At 55.7% G+C, this 19,234-nt stretch overlaps 1 protein-coding gene across 3 annotated transcripts in view; it reads left to right on the top strand.

Annotated features, from left to right (window-relative positions):
* The window catches only part of HDAC4 (histone deacetylase 4), a 294,013-nt gene that overhangs the window by 203,394 nt on the left and 71,385 nt on the right, over positions 1–19,234 (top strand). For all 3 annotated transcript variants that reach the window (XM_081491296.1, XM_081491298.1, XM_081491297.1), the window contains 2 exons: positions 9,831–9,951; positions 16,631–16,752. In XM_081491296.1, the coding sequence (XP_081347422.1) occupies positions 9,831–9,951; positions 16,631–16,752 (243 nt within the window). The remainder of the gene's footprint in view (positions 1–9,830; positions 9,952–16,630; positions 16,753–19,234) is intronic.

Below are 19,234 nucleotides of genomic sequence, written 5' to 3'. Positions count from 1 at the left end.
CCCGCCCTCTGCTCCTGCCCCGCCTCCTCTCCCGCCGCGCTGCCCCCCTCTGCTCCTTGCCCTTCCCTGTACTCCTGCCCCGCCCCCTGCTCCCTGCCCCGCCCCTCTCTCGCCCCGCCCTCTGCTACTGCCCCATCCTCTCCCGCCCCGCCCTCTGCTCCCTGCCCCCCTCTGCTCCTTGCCCCTCCCTCTACTGCCCCGCCCCTCTCCCGCCCCGCCCCTCTCCCGCCCCGCCCTCTGCTCCTTGCCCCGCCCTCTACTGCCCCCTCCGCCCCGCCCCCTATCCTGCCCCGCCCTCTGCTCCTGCCCCGCCCCTCTCCCATCCCGCCCTCTGCTCCTTGCCCCTCCCTCTACTGCCCCGCCCCCTCTTCCGCCCCGCCCCCTCTCCTGCCCCGCCCCCTGCTCCTGCCCCGCCCCTCTCCCACCCCGCCCTCTGCTCCTTGCCCCTCCCTCTACTGCCCCGCCCCCTCTCCTGCCCCACCCTCTGCCTCCCTGCCTCGCCCTCCGCTCCTGCCCCGCCCTCTGCTCCCGCCCCGCCCCTCTCCCGCCCCGCCCTCTGCTCCCACCCCACCCCTTCTCCTGCCCCGCCCTGTACTCTCTGCCCTGCTCTCTGCTCCTGCCAGACCCTTTTTGTGATCCTACAGGGGCTCTTCTTTGCAGCGATGGTAGGTTGTTCTTTGAGGAACGAGAGCTAGGTGGTGAGGGTCAGTGAGTCTCTGTGCGCGCGGCTCACCAGCAAACCCAGGGACTCACCAGGTCGCTCAAAGGCAGCTTGGTCTACAGTGCTTCCTCCCCCTCTGCCAGAAACTTCCAATAAAAATAACATCTCAGGCCTCACAAAATATGAAAAGATTTGACTTCTGGAAACAGTTTCAATCTGTTCAAAGTCTAAAACAATTTCTTCTGCCTGCCGGGCAGCCCCTTGACAGGCTGTAGGAATGCTCTCTGCTCCCCTCCAAGCTCGTCACAGCAGCAGCCCCAGTGGTTCAGCTCTGGGTTTGGGTGGTCAGGTTTATTATTAATAAAGGACTGTGTACAGTGGGTACTTGGCATGCTTGCATCGGTCCTGCAGCCCTCAGAGGGTGGTCTTGAGAGAAGGCAGGCTTGGCAGGCCGCATGCTGGACGCTGCTCGGGCCTCACCTATGAAGGAGATTCTTGTTTGTGTGGCTCACGGAGCCCCTGGCGTTAGCATCTCCAGTTTGTAAGCATTTGAAAATTTAGTGCAGAGCTTCTGCTGCGCCGTTTCTTGGGGTTCTTTAAAAAATGAATTTCTTTTTGAATATTTCATTGAAAGGTTTGTTACATTTAATATTCATGATGCTTTTAATTTTAAATAATTCTGCAGTTTTCCTGATTGATACCAGTTAATGCTATTGATTTGGTAAAACAGTGAATTCTTAGAGTTGATGGGAGTTTTCAGCTTATTCAGCATGAACACATGCTCTTTCATCTGTTTTAATATAACCATGTTTAAGACTCTAAGGTACACTGTCTTTAAATTCATATAAAAACAAAAAGTCCAACAGAAGACCTGTCTTTGTCCTCTGGACAGTTTGGAACTAACACAAGTTCATATTTCTCTCTGGTAGTTACAACCACAGCCTAGGGGACGGGGGGAAGGCGCCCTCACTTGGAGAAGTTGTTAGCTTTGCCTAAAAATGGCTCAAAAGGGTGGAGATAGGGACTTCCCTAGTGGCTAGGTCCAGTTGCTAAGACTTCCCACTCCCAATGCAGGGGGCCCGGGTTCAATCCCGGGTCAGGGAACTAGATCCCACATACCACAACTAAGAGTTCGTGTGCTGCAACTAAGACCAAATAAATAAAATAAAAATAAATATGAAAACAAATGTAAAAGGAAAAAAAAGGTGGAGATAGAAGATGGGACACCAGACCCTGAGAGTCGTTCTTTGTCCTGTTTGTAGGAAAGGTCACTCCTTCCTCAGGCGCTACCCTGGGAGATGTGTCTGGTGGCACCTCTCCAGGGACCATCGAGCCCCCGGCCTCTGCGCCCAGCAGGTGGGCCCCACCCAGAGCCCCTTCCCACCTGGGTTTCCTTGAAAGCTTGTCCTCTGACTACCCCGACACCCCCCGGGGCAGAAGGCTGTCTGGGCCTTGTTTACCTCTGTCCCCGCTGACTAGTTCGCTGCTGGCACATCGTATATTCCCTGTAGGGCTGTCAGATGAATGAGTGATCAGCAGCAGAAATTAATTTTTTTAAGTAAAAATATTCACAACATTTGTACTCGTTTACTGAAGGTGTTTTGTCACTGCTGGAGCTTTCAGATAAGGTGGCGAAGTCCCTTGAGAGGGGAGGGTATGTATAACTAGAGGACGAGGAACAGATCCGGCGTCGTTCGCTCTGAGTTCTCTCCTGTCAAGGAAACTCCCAGGTCCTTTTATGGGGGAGGAAGTCAGGGTTTAGGGACTTGCATTTGTTTCCCTCTGATTCCATGAGTGCCCGGCAAGGTGCCCTCTCCCACCCTGGAGCTGGATGAGGGCCTCGTGTGTCCGCGGCAGCCCAGGGCCCGTCAGATGATGCGCCTCCTCCTATGAGGACCCTGCAGGCGGCTCAGGGAACAGGAATACCATCCCTGTCCCGGCCTGGTGGGTGCCTCGGAGGTACCTCAGTCCCCGCCATGAACGGGTGGTTGTCTCCCTGGACAGCGCAGGTACCCCTGCCCACGTCTGGGCCCTGCTGCCTGGCCCGTCATTGTGTTAATCATGGGCGTGCCCTCTCTGCTGGCACTGGACATCTGTCCTTGTTGCTTCTCAGAGCTCAGGAGCCCGTGGTGCGAGCCTGGGTCGTGGCTAAAGCGGGGAGGCCAGCACTTGCCCAGCGTGGCCCGTGCCGTGCACTCTGCAGGGGCAGGTGCACCCATGTTAACAGGGCTTCCAGGGCAAGTCGGGCCGGCTGACACCCAGCGAGTGGGGTCCTGCCCCCCGAGGACGCTGCTTCTTGTTGGCTTGGTTTACTCCTCCAGGCCTTTTGGACGGACCTGAGGGTCAGCTCCTCGCACAGGCCCTCTGGTCGTCCTGCTTCTTGTCCTCCCAGGGGGCTTGGCCCCTGCACAGCAGTGCAGCCAGACCCCAAGCCCCTCCCTCGGCTCCCATCTCCCCGGTCCCCGTCCTTGGTGGGGAGGCACTCTGGGTCCTGCTGTGGTCTACCATTTGCATTTTGTCAAGTGTCCACCTGGGGCTGAGAGGCCATCAGGAATGCCAGGGGGCTGTGTGTTGGGCACTTGATATGCAGATTTCAGCATCTCTGTGAGTAGGATTTTTCAGACAAGATAGACATGGACAGGCTGAAAGTGTTCAGAATGGTCTGAGTCCAGCCCTGGCTGCATTTGGAGGGAGCCCAGGGAACCTTGCTCGAACGCAGAGGTGTGATTTTATACCTCCGGTCATTCCCACCACCTGGTCTCATCGCCATCCCCTTGGCCCTCCATGCTGGCGTCGCTGGGTCTGTAACCCCGTCTCAGCCACTCTGCCAGGTGGCTGGCTCACCAGCTCACACTTAGCACGTGGGGCCTGGGCGAGCCTTGCTGCTCCGGTGATGGCGGGTCGTCTCCTGGGACACCAAGAAGGCCTGAGACAAACGCCCCGAAACCCCAGCGGACCGTTCCAGGTGCGCTGAATGTCGGGCACGTTCCTTGTGCTTCCCTAGCACGTCTGGTTCAGGTCCTGCTGCAGCAGGGACGACTCTGTTCGCAAGGGGTTCATTCTGCCTGACCCTCGCCCACGGCGCCCTGAAATCCGCGGTGAAGCAACCTCAGTGGAGTGCTGCCTTTAACATGAACCTATTTATAAAAACCTAATGCACGAAAAACAAGAAAAACAAGGATAAAATGAAACTGATTATTTGCCGAATCAGTATAAAGATCAATTTCAAAATTTCCAGGAAATGGGGGGTAAAAAGTCACAATGAGAAAACTAGAATAGACTCCATGAAAACAAGCTCTTGAACATCTGAATTAGGGGGGGAAAAAGTCTTTTCTTTCCAGTGTTGGGAAAGCACAGCTCTTTGGCCTCACGCTTTCCCTTTAGTCTTGTGTACACTCCGGTCCCACAGAGGACTTCGCTCCTGACACTGCTGGTCACCAGGCACGTGCAGGATTTCCCCACAAGAGGCAGTTCCCTGCGGCACTGGGTGAGGGGGCCCTGCAATTTAGCTCAGTTCTGAAACTATTTCCCCAGAGGAAGCATCAGATCTCACGGGTTAAGGGCTGAGTCAAATAAGATGAGGGACTCCCTGCTGGTCCAGTGGGTAAGAGTCTGCCTGCCAGTGCAGGGGACACGGGCCTGGAAAGATTGCACAGGCCGCGGAGCAGCAGAGCCCCGTGGGCCACGACCTCTGAGCCTGCGCTCTGCTGTAAGCGAAGCCGCCGCAGAGAGAAGGCCACACGCCGCAACTGGAGAGGGGCGCCCGCTCACCACAACTAGACAAAGCCCCCGGGCAGCATCCCAGACCCAGCACAACCAACAAAGGAATAAATGAATTCAGTGTTTTACAAAGATGAACAGCCTGAGGAAGACATACAGAGGGTGGTGTGGAAAAGTCCCAAGTGCAGAAACCTCTGATTCGTGGAGTCGGGGCCCCCCTCCTGGTGTGGACGTGCTCACCAACCTGGAAGCTCTCAGTGGGGTTTGTGGAGGCTTCCTAACACGAGTGTGATCAGTTACCAGCTCTGCTTCCAGCCACTCTCCTCTCTGGAGGATTCGGGCGGAGCTGAGAATTCCGAGCTTCTCATGAGGCTTGGTCTTGCTGATGAGTCTCCCCTGCTGGAACCTCTAGAGTCACCCCATTAGATCAAGAGATGCTTCTCAAGCTCTCATCACTCAGGAAATTATAGGGTCCTGGGAGCTAGGGCAGAGACAAGTATTTTCTGTTACCTCACAGCATCAGAATATAAGCCACATTTTAAAGAGAAATGAGAGACCAAGGCTGACCTCGTGTGAACAGTAGAGTGTGGGGCTGGGAGCCAGGGGTCTGATGAGACTGAACATCAGAGCGACTCCATCCGGGCTGCCCATCCTCAGTGACCCCCGGGCCCCATGGTGATGCTAATGCCTACTTACAGCACTACTACTACTAAGTCGCTTCAGTTGTGTCCGACTCTGTGCGACCCCATAGACGGCAGCCCACCAGGCTCCGCTGTCCCTGGGACTCTCCAGACAAGAACACTGGAGTGGGTTGCCATTTCCTTCTCCAAACTTACAGCACTAATCACTCCAAAATCCCTGCAGATGGTGACTGAAGCCATGCAACTAAAAGCCACTTGCTCCTTGGAAGAAAAACTATGACCAACCTAGACAGCATGTTAAAAAGCAGAGACATTACTTTCTTAACAAAGGTCTGTCTAGTCAAGGCTATGGTTTTTCCAGTGGTCATGTATGGATGTGAGGGTTGGACAGTAAAGAAAACTGAGCATCGAAGAATTGATGCTTTTGAACTGTGGTGTTGGAGAAGACTCTTGAGAGTCCCTTGGACTGCAAGGAGATCCTAAAGGAGTCCATCCTAAAGGAGATCAGTCCTGGGTGTTCATTGGAAGGACTGATGCTGAAGCTGAAGCTCCAATACTTTGGCCACCTGATGCAAAGAGCTGACTCCTTAGAAAAGACCCTGATGCTGGGAAAGATTGAAGGCAGGAGAAGAAGGAGACAACAGAGAATGATGGTTGGGTGGCATCACTGACTCGATGGACATGAGTTTGAGCAAGCTCTGGGAGTCGGTGATGGACAGGGAAGCCTGGTGTGCTGTAGTCCATGGGATCACAAAGAGTCAGACATGATTGAGCAACTGAACTGAACTGAACAGCATTAAAGATGAGGTTCAAACATGCCTTGACGTGTGATGACTGACAATAAGTGTATTACTGCAAAAATACAGTAGTGCATTATACTGTATTTGTATAAAAAAGTGTGTTACACACACGCTAAAGGATACAAATGTGAAATGTACACACAGACCCACAGCACCACCATCACACACACCACAAGAAGACTGAGAGAAAATCGAGCCAAGTGCGTCACTGGAGAGAAACACCAGTGCGTCCCCATGGTCACCAAGGACCTGGCAGTGAGAGTCAGCCAGTCTTCCCATTTGCAGCAAGCAGTACTCCTGAGTACTGTTACAGAGACAAAGGGTCAGGTGGTACTCTCAGATACTAGTTTAGAGATGCTGGGTCAGGTGGTACTCATAAGTGCTAACAGACAAGATCAAGTGATACTTCTGAACACTGACAAACAAGGATCAGGTGGCACTGTTCAGTACTGTTATTGAGACGGGGTCAAATGGTACACGAGAGTACTAATCGACAAGGTCAAGTGGTATTCCTGAGTACTGATAGACAAGGATCGAGTTGGCACTTCCTAGTATTAATGGATACTCAAGGTCAGCTGGTACTCCTGAGTACTGCTAGAGACTCAGAATCAGATGGTACCCCCAAGTACTGGTAGATAAGTTTCACATGGTACTCCCTGAGTACTGGTAGAGAGGCAAGGTCAGGTGGTACTCCCTCATACTGGTAGAGACAAGGGTCACGTGGTACTCCGAGTACCGATGGATACTCAAGGTCAGGTGGTACTCCCGAGTACTAGTATAGACAGAAACAAAGATGAGGTGGTTCCCTGGAGTACTGATGGAGACACACGGTCATGTGGTACTCCCTCATACTGGTAGAGACAAGGGTCACGTGGTACTCCGAGTACCAGTGGATACTCAAGGTCAGGTGGTACTCCCTCATACTGATAGAGACAAGGGTCACGTGGTACTCCGAGTACCGATGGATACTCAAGGTCAGCTGGTACTCCTGAGTACCGATAGAGACTCAGAATCAGATGGTACCCCCAAGTACTGGTAGATAAGTTTCACTTGGTACTCCCTGAGTACTGGTAGAGAGGCAAGGTCAGGTGGTACTCCCTCATACTGATAGAGACAAGGGTCACGTGGTACTCCGAGTACCGATGGATACTCAAGGTCAGGTGGTACTCCCGAGTACTAGTATAGACAGAAACAAAGATGAGGTGGTTCCCTGGAGTACTGATGGAGACACACGGTCATGTGGTACTCCCTCATACTGGTAGAGACAAGGGTCACGTGGTACTCCGAGTACCAGTGGATACTCAAGGTCAGGTGGTACTCCCTCATACTCATAGAGACAAGGGTCACGTGGTACTCCGAGTACCGATGGATACTCAAGGTCAGCTGGTACTCCTGAGTACCGATAGAGACTCAGAATCAGATGGTACCCCCAAGTACTGGTAGATAAGTTTCACTTGGTACTCCCTGAGTACTGGTAGAGAGGCAAGGTCAGGTGGTACTCCCTCATACTGATAGAGACAAGGGTCACGTGGTACTCCGAGTACCGATGGATACTCAAGGTCAGGTGGTACTCCCGAGTACTAGTATAGACAGAAACAAAGATGAGGTGGTTCCCTGGAGTACTGATGGAGACACACGGTCACGTGGTACTCCCTCATACTGATAGAGACAAGGGTCACGTGGTACTCCGAGTACCAATGGATACTCAAGGTCAGGTGGTACTCCCGAGTACTAGTGTAGACAGAAACAAAGATGAGGTGGTACCCTGGAGTACTGATGGAGACACACGGTCATGTGGTAGTCCCTCATACTGGTAGAGACAAGGGTCACGTGGTACTCCGAGTACCGATGGATACTCAAGGTCAGGTGGTACTCCCGAGTACTAGTGTAGACAGAAACAAAGATGAGGTGGTTCCCTGGAGTACTGATGGAGACACACGGTCAGGTGGTAGTCCCTCATACTGATAGAGACAAGGGTCACGTGGTACTCCGAGTACCGATGGATACTCAAGGTCAGGTGGTACTCCCGAGTACTAGTGTAGACAGAAACAAAGATGAGGTGGTTCCCTGGAGTACTGATGGAGACACACGGTCAGGTGGTAGTCCCTCATACTGATAGAGACAAGGGTCACGTGGTACTCCGAGTACCGATGGATACTCAAGGTCAGGTGGTACTCCCGAGTACTAGTATAGACAGAAACAAATATGAGGTGGTACCCTGGAGTACTGATGGAGACACACGGTCAGGTGGTAGTCCCTCATACTGGTAGAGACAAGGGTCACGTGGTACTCCGAGTACCGATGGATACTCAAGGTCAGGTGGTACTCCCGAGTACTAGTATAGACAGAAACAAATATGAGGTGGTACCCTGGAGTACTGATGGAGACACACGGTCAGGTGGTAGTCCCTCATACTGGTAGAGACAAGGGTCACGTGGTACTCCGAGTACCGATGGATACTCAAGGTCAGGTGGTACTCCCAACTACTGATAGAGGCACAAGGTGAGGTAGTACTCCTGAGTACTAGTGTAGATAGAAACACGGGTTAGTTAGTACTCTCAAGTACTAGTAGAGAAACGTTGGCTCCTGGTCTGTGGCCAGTGGGGTGGCATGTGGTGGTCATTATATAGAGGCATTTTGGAAAACAACTTAGATTCCTCAAGGGTTATAATGTTGTTTGGTTGTATATAGGTGTTTTGTTCATCTCTTCTGTGAAAATGACCCTACATGTGGTGGATGATAAGTGTTAATTGCTCAGTCATGTCCGACTCTTTGTGACCCATGGACTGTAGTCTGCCAGGCTCCTCTGTCCATGGGATCCTCCAGGCAAGAATACTGGAGTGGGTTGCCATTTCCTCCTCCAGGGGATCTTCCCGACCCAGAGATTGAACCCATGTCAGTCCTAGCATTTCAGGCGGAGTCTTTACCATCTGAGCCACCAGGGAAGGCAGTGGAGGGATGATCAGTTGAGTTCAGTTCAGTCGCTCAGTCGTGTCCGACTCTTTGTGACCGTATGAACTGCAGCATGCCAGGCCTCCCTGTAGGGGATGATATTTACTCATAAATGTTGGCCAACTTTGTTTCTAACAAAAACAACAAGAGGAAATGTCTGAAACCGTCTCCCAATCGGGAACAGGTTTTCTGAACTGGGCTTTGCTCACCTCATGAAGTGTTTTCCCACCGTTGCGAATGCTGTTTGCATTCTGTGGACAACAGAGAAGACACCGTGTCTCTAATAGAAGGCTGGAGCCCGCGTGGCCTGGTGTCTCATTGCAGCTCTGAGGAGGACAGATCAGATGCCAGTGGCCCTTGAAACAAGGTGGTGGCTTTGGCCTTTCTTTGTGTCTGTTTCCCACGTTTGCCAGTTTTCTTTAACGGGGCTGTGAACAACCGCCGCCACCACCAGAAAACCACAAAACACAAGATTTCAGCTTTAGTCCAGCTTGGTGAAACACGCCTTACCTGAGGAGGTAGCCGTAGGTGGGAAAGAGCAGGACTGTCCCTCTGGCGGGCTTGGCCAGGCCCCTGGCTGCCCTGCCCGCTGCCCTTGCCTCGCCCACTCCCCGCGAGGCGGGCCACGTGGCTGTCCCTCGCCCCTGCCGCAGACACGGTGCTTCAGTTGGTGCAAAGCCCCTTCTCTGAGGCTCGGCCTCTCTTTGCTGCAGTGAGAAAGAAACCGCACGCCGCACTCCTAACTCAGGCTCTCCTCTTCTGGAAGACTATTAGAAAGAACCTCCTTCCGCAGGGGATTTGTGACAGGTAGCGCTGGGTCTTTGTGCTGATTCCGTCTGCATTTTAGATGGAACGCAGTTGTGTAAAATGTTCCTGGGAAGAAGATCTCTCCCTTCAAGCCCCCCGTCCCCTTCTTTCCCCTGAGATGCTCTCTGGCGTCAGTGGCGTCCTGAGTGGGAACCACCTCCCCATCACTGTCCTGCCTTTTCCGGCATGCGGTACAGGGCGCCCTGGGGTAGAGCCTCCGGTCACCCACCCCGCTCTCTCCCACGCCAGGTGCCGTGGCCAGCACGGAGGTGAAGATGAAGCTGCAGGAGTTCGTCCTCAATAAAAAGAAGGCCCTGGCTCACCGGAACCTGAACCACTGCATGTCCAGCGACCCTCGCTACTGGTACGGGTAAGTGGAGGGGCCTGGGTGCACGGGGTCTGCGGGAGACCAGAGGGGCGCTCGGCTCTCCACCCCGGAGGGCGTGGAGTTAGATGCTCCCTGAGCCAGCAGCAGATGCGGTCAGACCCGAGTGGTCCGGTGGTCAGTGCCTGTGGCGCCTGTCCGGATGCAGAGGGGGCCCGTCTTTAGACAAACATTAAAGGGAAACTTGTGGGGCGGCTGTCTGACCATTATTCTTGGCTTCTCATGCAATTTTTGGCCACAAAAGGCACCTGTTAGACCAGACCTCTGGTCTAAATCGTCCATATGCACCTACTGAATTTCTGCCCAACGTGTTATTGATTCCTGGTCAAGTCAAAAGCACCTGCGGTCTTTTTATTGTTTTTACACTAAGAACCCCTCCCAGAGCCTGCGTAACCGACAGAGACCACAAAGTGCCTGTCCGTGCTCGGCGGCCGACTCACCCCACAAAGAGGACTTGAACCTGCCGGCGGGGACGCTCGTGTGCTGGGTCTTCCCTCTGGGCCCGCGTGCGGCTCCGAGGGGCTGGCCGCCGACCCGGGCCGAGCTAGAGGTGCAGTGACAAAGGTCTGTGGCGTCAGACAATGGTCCGGGTTGCCACACGGGGTTTTTTGCTTTGATATAGTTTCCTTCCCCTTTCAAGGGTGATTCTGTCCTGGAAGAAGCCTCATCGGGCAGTTTTCATAAATGAAAATGGGATTATCATTCATTCGTCGGGGAGAAGTGTAGCTCTTCCTGGAGCCCCGAGATGGACAACAGTTTTGCCAACATGCCACCAGATCGCGTTGAAATGGACCCGTTTGTTTCAGTAGATTCAGCCTAAAGGGCGTTTCTGTTCTAAGCCATCTCTGCTCTGAGTGTCTGCAGCCCCCGTGCTGCATGGCCCCTCCAGCTGCGCCCACACCGCCGGCTGCAGGCTCAGCAGCGCCACGACCTGCCCAGAGCCACAACGGCAGCAGCCACCCTCATGCCCCCGAGCGCTGGAGGCTGGGGGCTCCTGGGCACTTCTGGGGCCGTGCTCCTGGGGACTCCACGAGGCAGCGGTGCTGATCCATCATCTCCCCACTAGTGACCGCCCCCTGGGTTTTGTGTTGGGAACTACCAGGCAAATGCCCTGCACTGTAGTAGGTTGGGCAGGGCAGAAAGAGAAGCTGGGTGGGGGTGGGGGGGTCCAGGTCCCCCAGGAGTAGCCTGTCGGGCAAAGGTGGGCAGTGCTTCCGGATCCTCCCTCGGGGGAGGTGATGTGATCCGCGGGTCAGGAAGTACCAGGGAGCTTTTCAGCAGAGGCCTTGTTCTGAGAACAGCAGGGGTCTTCAGGAGCAGTGCTAAGAAGGTGGTGGACCCAGAGGAGGTTGTGGTGGGAGAAGCGTCATGATTGACCACTCTGGAGTCCGTGGATGGTGGCTACGGGATGCAAAGGGAAGATTGGGGTGTCAGGACCCCCGTGAGTGGAGAGGTGGGACATCCAGTCCCCAGGAATAGATGCCATGATATGTACTTGCATGTAAAGAGGAGGACAGAGTCCACAGGCTGGGAGCTTGCATCACCTCCAGTGCTGGGAGCTGCTGGGGAGGGGGGGTCAGCAAGGAGCACCTGGGAACTGGAAGGGGGAGGGGGGCACGCAGGCTAGGCCTGGGGGCAGGGTCCCAAAGGGGTGGACACGGCGGCTCCCTGCTGAGCAGGGTGGTCCAGACCCAAAGGAGGTTTGCTTGCCCGGGTCCAGCGCTTGGTGGGGAGATCCCTCTTTCCCAGGGGACGGGGCCATGCCCACTGCAGTAGGGAAGGACTCGCCTCAGTGGAGTCAGAGGGAATGAGCTTGTTTGCCTTGGACTTGGCAGCCTTTTTGTTTAGTCACACAAACCAAATCGTGGGTCGTGTTCACTTGCTGCATGATGGCAAGACGGGAAAACCCATCTTTATAGAGAAAAACCTCACCTTGACCCCAGCTTCACTCCACACCTGATGGGTCAGCTCAGGTGTCATGGACCTAACATATAAGCTACATTGTTAAAACTTCCAAAAGAAAAATGTAGGAGAAAGTTTTCATGACCTTAGAGAAGAGGTAAGCAAGGAGATCTTTGAACACCAAACCATCAACTATAAACCAAAAATGTAAACTTAATCAAAACTTGATATTTTCACTCTTTGAAAGGCACCCTAAGAAAATAAAAAGGCAAGGTACAGACAAGAACAAAATTTTCACAATGAATGTGAGCAAGCAAGCCCTTGATCCAAAATATGTAGAGAAGTCCTACAACTCAAAGAGCTTCCCTGGTGGCTCAGATGGTAAAGAATCTACCTGCAATGCAGGAGACCCAGGTTCAATCCCTGGGTTGGGAAGATCCCCTGAAGGGAATGGCAACCTACTGCAGTATTCTTGCCTGGAAAATTCCATGGAGAGAGGAGCCTGGCAGGCTACAGTCCTTGGGATCACAAAGAGTCGGACATGACTGAGTGACTAACACTTCACTTCACAACTCAATAACAAAAAGACAAGCACCCTACTGAAAAAATAAAGGCAAAAGCCATGAGCCAATACCTCACGATGAGTTTGAGCAAGCTCCAGGAGTTGGTGATGGACAGGGAAGCCTGGCATGCTGCAATCCATGGGGTTGCAAAGAGTCGGACACGACTGAGTGACTGAACTGAGTACCTCACAAAATAAGATGCAAATGGTCAGTAATTTCACGAAGATCATTAGTCACCCCAAAAATGCAGTGCACAGCAAGACGCCCCCTCACACACAGGGACGGCTGAAATTGAACAAACCCAGTGCCAGCTTTCCAGGTGGCTCAACTGTAAAGAATCCACCTGCCAAAAGATGCAAGAGACGAAGGTTTGATCCCTGGGTCAGAAAGATTCCCATGGAGGAGGAAATGGCAACCCACTCCAGTATTCTTGCCCATATGCCCACTCCGTGACCCATGACCCATTCTCCTATTTCCCTAAGAGCAGATAAAGTATTCCATCTGGGCAGTGACTTGTGTTCTTATGGTCTTAGCAGTTCTGCTCATTGTCTCCAAAGCACGGAAGAAGCTGAGTGTCTGCCAGCAAGTGATGGTGAAACGGGCACCTGCTTTCTCATCTGCTCAGCAAGGCCCAGGACGGCCTGCCTACACCTAGAAACATCAGGCTTCGGAGAAGACGCAGAGTCTATGCCTTGAGATGCCATTTGCAAGCAGTTCTAGAGTCAGCACAGCCAGTCTGTAGGGACAGGAAGCCAGGTGGCAGCTGCCGGGGGCGGATGCAGATGCCCTGCCAGGGGGCAGAGGGGCACCACCTCCCGTGGAGGTGACCCTTCTCTGTGCTGTACTGGCATGGTTCTATGGTATACCTGGGTCAGAACCCCCGGCATTAGGCTTACCGTAGGAGACCGTGCTGCCTGTCCTGGGAGCCACCAGCCACATGGGCTCCGGGGCGTCGAAATGGGCTGTTCAGATGGAGACAAGCTGTGAACATCAGAAATGCCGGATGTGAAGAAAATGAGAACTAGCCCTTTAATACTTCTTAGTTGCAGTGATAGGATTTGGGATGTATTGGGTTAAGAACACTGAAGTTAATTTCACTGCTTTCTTTTTGTTCCTGCTCACGTGGCCAAGAGAGAACTTTAAGTCGCACACGCAGCCTGTATCACTTCTGTTGGACAGTGCTGGTGTGAGCAACGACAGATTTGATTCACCTGCATAAATCTGAGGTCATGGGAAAGGCCGTTTTTGGTAGATTTTAGCTAAATGGCTAAGTTTACTAAATTGCTTTGTAAATGGCCGAGCTTGTGTTTGGGTTCGTTCTGTATCACGGTCAGAGCAGTGTTTGGAAAGAAAAAGCAGGAGTGTTTGTCTTCCATCTTCTTCACTGAGGATCGATGGTCTTTAAGACACACTGTCCCTTCCATCAGCCAGGATCACAGCAGAGCTACCCCAGGCTGCTTCCTCCCGGCTGGGAGGGAGGGTCGAACACCTGGACAGTGATTCTGGTTGGAGCTGAGTTAGAAGAGCAGTCCCTCACATTCTGCCCCGCGTGCGAGGGGTGTGTGTGTGTCTGTGTGTGTCTGTCTGTGTCTGTGTTACAGGGGTGTGTGTGTGTATGTTACAAGGGTGTGTGTGTGTGTAGTCTGTGGTGTGTGTGTGTATAGTCTGTGGTGTGTGTGGTGTGTGTGTGTGTGGTCTGTGTGTGTCTGTGTGTCTGTGTGTGTATGTGTGTGGTGTCTGTGTGTGTATGTTACAAGGGTGTGTGTGTGTGTGTGTATGTTAACAAGGGTGTGTGTGTGTGTGTGTGTGTGTGTAGTCTGTGGTGTGTGTGGTGTGTGTGTGTGTGGTCTGTGTATATGCGTGGTGTGTGTTTGTGTGTGGTCTGTGTGTGGTGTCTGTGTGAGTGTGTAGTCTGTGGTGTGTGTGTGTTGTGTGTGTAGTCTGTGGTGTGTGTGGTGTGTGTGTGTGTGGTCTGTGTATATGCGTGGTGTGTGTTTGTGTGTGGTCTGTGTGTGGTGTCTGTGTGAGTGTGTAGTCTGTGGTGTGTGTGTGTTGTGTGTGTAGTCTGTGGTGTGTGTGTTTGTGTGTAGTCTACGGTGTGTGTGTGATGTGTCTATGTGTGTGGGGGGGAGGTCTGTGTGTGTGTGTGGTGTGTGTGTGTGTCTGTGGTGTGTGTGGTCTGTGTGTGTCTGTGTGTCTGTTTGTCTGTGTGTGGTGTCTGTCTGTGTGAGTGTGAGTGTGTGCCTGGGCAGTGGTTGCGTGTGAGGGTGGGTTGAGCGTGCACGCGCCTGCAACCAAGGATAGGCCTTGGCCCCCGCTCACACCCCTGGCCGTCGCCCTCTGGGGCGTGCGTGAGCCCTGGGCTTTGTGACGATGGCCAGGTGCCCACGCGAGGGCCTGTGGCCACTGCTCCCTGGGAGACCTCGAGCGATGAGCTGGTTTTCCTCCGTTTTGCACGGTTCTTGGAAGTCTGGGGAAGCCTGTCTGCTGTGAAGTCTGGCTTCATCCTCGCGGGTACCAGCGGGGTCCAGCTCCGCTGGGTCAGCCCGGCCGCTGCCCCGGGCCCGAGTGCCCTCTCGGATGGCGCGGAACAGGCCCACCAGGGGCTCTGGGGCCAGCGCAGGTGGGCCCACGCCAGCCGCAGCCGGTGCTCTCACATGTTAAGGCCGGAGGAGAGCGAGCATTTGAATATTGACGGCGTCTCAAGAGATCAACACAGAGGAGGAAGTCTGCTAGATCTTACACTGAACGTACTTCCGGCTTTAATTGCAAAGTCTACCATCAGAATCTAATGACAGTAGTTATTATTACCTATGAGGTTTCATTAATCTTAATTATCCATGTTTTGAGATTACGTAACACACACAGGCCTTTCCATGTTTCTCATGAAGGAGAAAGTGAACTCTCCCAGCTTAGACCTCGGCAGCGACGGCGCCACTTGGAGCCGCCGAGGCTGCGCTCCCTGGAGGCTGTGGCCTGGAGAAGCCGGGTAGAGAGATGCCCTCAGACCTTCAGTGGGGCAGTGCCAGGCCAGACCCCCGAGTGAGGCCTCGGTCCGATGCGGCGAGGGCAAAGCCAGCGTGAGCGTGGCCCGTCTGGGCCTGAGCCCGCGGCCCTGGCCCGCCGACGTGCATCCTGGGGGGCAGTGGGGCTGCAGGCGGGCAGCAGGCCGGCCCCCAGGGATCTCTGAGCACCCGCCGTGGCCCTGCCCACGGGGATCCGTGGGTCCGGCTCTGTGATCACCATGTTCTTTGCGCCCGTGTGCTCTCTCAAATATTTAAACATCCACCTGTAAGCATTTAAGTGCTCACATTCTCAATTCAGATAACACCAGGTGCGTGGGGACGTGGAGTGCTGTGTATGCAAATAAATAGTCTAACAAATTCCAAATAAGTAAGTTGGCTAATTTGTTTCAAGTCATTAAGCAGATTACACCACGTACAGACTCTTGGAATTCACTACACCTTCAGTGTTGCCAGCGAGACGCAGCACGTTTGCGGACGGTCCTCGCCAGCACGGCCAGCTCCCCCCTCCTGAGGCCTGACCCCACCTCGAGCCGCCTCTGGCAGCGCCCTGCCGTCATTCCGTTTGGGCCTGTGTCCGCCGGCTCACGAAGGAAGCAAATTTCCTGGGATCAGCTCCCAGGGCCCAGGGTGCGCTGACCCCTCCGTCCCCAGGGGAGGGGAGATGGCCGGGGTGACTGTCCCCACGTGGCCCCTGCCCTGCAGGACCCAGAGGCCACCAGCACCGTCCCCACAGGCCCCGGCCAGGTCTCGGCCGCCTCCAACAGCCCCTGTGTTCCTTGCACCTGGAGCCCCCCGTCTCGCTCTGCGTCCTGAGGACAGGCCCCTTGGTGGCCGGAGGTAACAGCCCCCTCAGCCTGAGGACTGCCAGGCCAGGAGACCCCGAGAGCAAGGGGGCCAGGCAGAGCCCGGGAATCGGGCCCGAGCGCGCAGCCCCGCAGGCCTGCCATCCTCAGCAGCGCAGAGCCGGCGGGGAGGCTGCAGGCGGCCGGGTCCGCGGGCTCACCGGCGGTTTTGCATCATTTCAGTCCTGCCCCTGGGAGGAGGCCGCCAAGCCAGGCCCACGCGTCACAGGGCGAACTGTCCACGCGGGCTCCTGGGGGCGCTCTCACTGCACAACTGGGGATCCAGGTCCCCGAGGGTCACTCAGCCCCTGTCCCCCCCCTTTCTCTCCAGGAAGACGCAGCACAGCTCGCTGGACCAGAGCTCCCCGCCCCAGAGCGGGGCGTCGGCCTCCTACAACCACCCAGTGCTGGGCATGTACGACGCCAAAGACGACTTCCCTCTCAGAAAGACAGGTCGGTGCGGGGCCGCCGCGGGGTGGGGGGCCCTGGGGTCCTCAGGGTGACGTCGGCCGCTCTGTCACAAACCGGAAGGAGAAGGGGGTTTAGACACAAGCGAGGCGTCTGGGACCCCTGGACTCGGTCCAGCGGGGACGCTGTAAGTGGGCCGTGGCTTTTAAGAAGGATCAAAGTGGCCCTGGGTCTCGCACTGGGGCGCCCAGGAGGGCAGGGGCCAGCGAAGTTAGCCTCTCCCCGAAGCTGTGCCCCCAGGAAGCCTGGCCGTCCTCCTGGTTGTGGAGGGCGGGGCTCTGGTCTCGGAGGTGGCAGGTGGAGCCCGGCCCTCGTGGAAAATGCCGGGCTTCATGGAGCAGGGGTGTGCGGCAGCTTCTTTCTCATAAACATGAATTTGTTTTCATTCAAAGATCAGTTCCGGACAGAGAGGCTTTGGAACAGCTTGTCCGCCCTAGTGGTGGGGTTCAGGGAGCAGTGCTGGGGGCTCCTGCCGCCCCGTCCTAAGGACACACTTGGGGCCCCTATAGGCGTGCGCCGCAGAGGAGACGTGGTGTCGCCAGCCCCAAACAGGAGCTGGACGCGAAGGGGGCGCTTCTGCTCAGCCCCAGTGGGCTTGACCCCCATCCCGGGTGTGGGAAGGAGGGGCCCTGTCCCAGTGCCGGACCCCGGTGGGCAGCGGGGTCCTCAGAGCCCGGCCGGGTCAGAGGGCGGCGTCTGCACACAGGGCTGGGCTTTCGCTTAGGCTGGCAGCACTTTACTGGTGAAAGTGCGAGCGAAGCGTCTGCCCTCCAGTTTGAGCGCGTGGCTGTCCCCCTTCGTCTGCCGAGAATGGCCGTGGCTCTCACCTAGAGAGCCTGCAGGCTCCATAGAAAGAGGCGTCTGTCGGGATCCGGGCCAGCCGTCCCAGGCCTGTCCTCCACGCCCCGTCCTGGAGCTGGGGCTGCGATCAGGCACACCACCGTCAGTCAGACGGGGCCCTGTGCCAGGAGAGACCCCGGGTGCCTGCCCCAGGAGGCCTGGGCCTGGGGGGAGTGGAACCCAGGGAGGTGGGGGCTGGCTCTGAGCGAGTGGCTGGTGGTTCTGCAGCCCACCTGGTTTGCAGCCCTGGGCTCCATGAGACTCCTTAGGCTCTCCTGACCTCAGTTTCTCATCTGTTAAGTGGGTACCTTGAGTGCACAGCGCTTGTGCCTGCCCCGGGTGTGGTGAGTGGTCCCCACGGCCCCTGGAGCCGTGGGCAGGGGAGGACGTGAAGGACGGAGCTCCTGGCCACTGAGAAGTGGCACCTTCCGTATGTCCCTGAGCTGTGTGATAATCGGCAGCCCCCCCCCCCAAGCCCCGCGTCCCTGGGACGGAAAAGAGGCCCGTCCCCGCGCTGCGTGGGCTCTCAGTGGAGACACGCTTGCACTGTCCGTCTTCTCAAACAGCAGCCCGGGCACATTAGTAATAGTAATAAGGCCAAGGTTTCAGGGGGCGAGTTTAAACCCCTTAGGCGAACAGAGTGCAGCACGGTGTCCTGCGTCATTCTCGAAGCTCCTGCTTTCAAACACTTGTCGCTGCTAATTCTAAATAATTTATGTCTGTCTATGCATTCAGCTCCCCTGGTGGCTCAGACGGTAAAGAATCCGTCTGCAGTGCAGGAGACCTGGGTCCGATCCCTGGGTCGGGAAGACCCCCTGGAGGAGGGTGTGGCCACCCACTCCAGTATTCTTGCCTGGAGAATCCCATGGATGGAGGAGCCTGGCGGGCTGCAGTACGTGGGGCCGTGAAGAGTCAGACACGACTGAGCAATTGACACACCTGCTCAGCTAATCCCTTGGTGATCCGCCTTCCCTCCATCTTTACGGGCAGTTTTGGGACAAGTGAGCCTTAAGGACACTGTGTCAGCAACTGGTGCTCCTGGGGGTCCTCTCTGGGCCCTGGGGACAGAGTCTGTGTCTGCGGAGAGCTATGTGTCTCTCACAGACTCAGAGCTGTGGCCCTCGGGGCAGACGCTCATGCTCGCGCCTTGCCAGGTCACGGGCAAAACGCTGGGATCCCCAGGGTTCCTGGCACATAGTAGGAGGACGTGTGCTTACTCCCAGGCAGGGCCCTGAGCCAGAGCAGCGGCTGGCTCCCCACACGTCTCCACAGTGGTTACCGAGCACGCCCATCAGGCGCTCCCCGGGTGCCCGGCCCTGAGCTGTGTGGCAGGCAGGGGACAGGCCACCATTGTCCACGTCCTCCAGTCCTGCAGGAGGAGCTGAGCTGCAGGGTCCAGGCCCAGGGTGGACCTGTGGGACCCGCAGGGCGGGGGCCTGGCCCGTGGAGGGCAAGGCTGGCTTTTTACCCCAAACGAACATAGAGGACTGAGGCCCCCCTCAGGTCTGTGCAGAAGCCCTGTCTCGACGGAGCCCTCTGGGCCTCAGGGTCCTCGTCCGCAGCCCCCGGCCCGGCGCAGCCCCCACCGCCTGGGGAGGGCCTGCCTGGGTGGAGAGCCAGACATCAG

Source organism: Giraffa tippelskirchi, chromosome 5, assembly GCF_054371585.1.
Source record: "Giraffa tippelskirchi isolate mGirTip1 chromosome 5, T2T-mGirTip1v1.2.pri, whole genome shotgun sequence".
NCBI classification, from domain to species: Eukaryota; Metazoa; Chordata; class Mammalia; order Artiodactyla; family Giraffidae; genus Giraffa; species Giraffa tippelskirchi.
The sequence above is the reverse complement of the archived record's forward strand: the minus strand, read 5'-3'. Positions and strand labels throughout refer to the sequence as shown.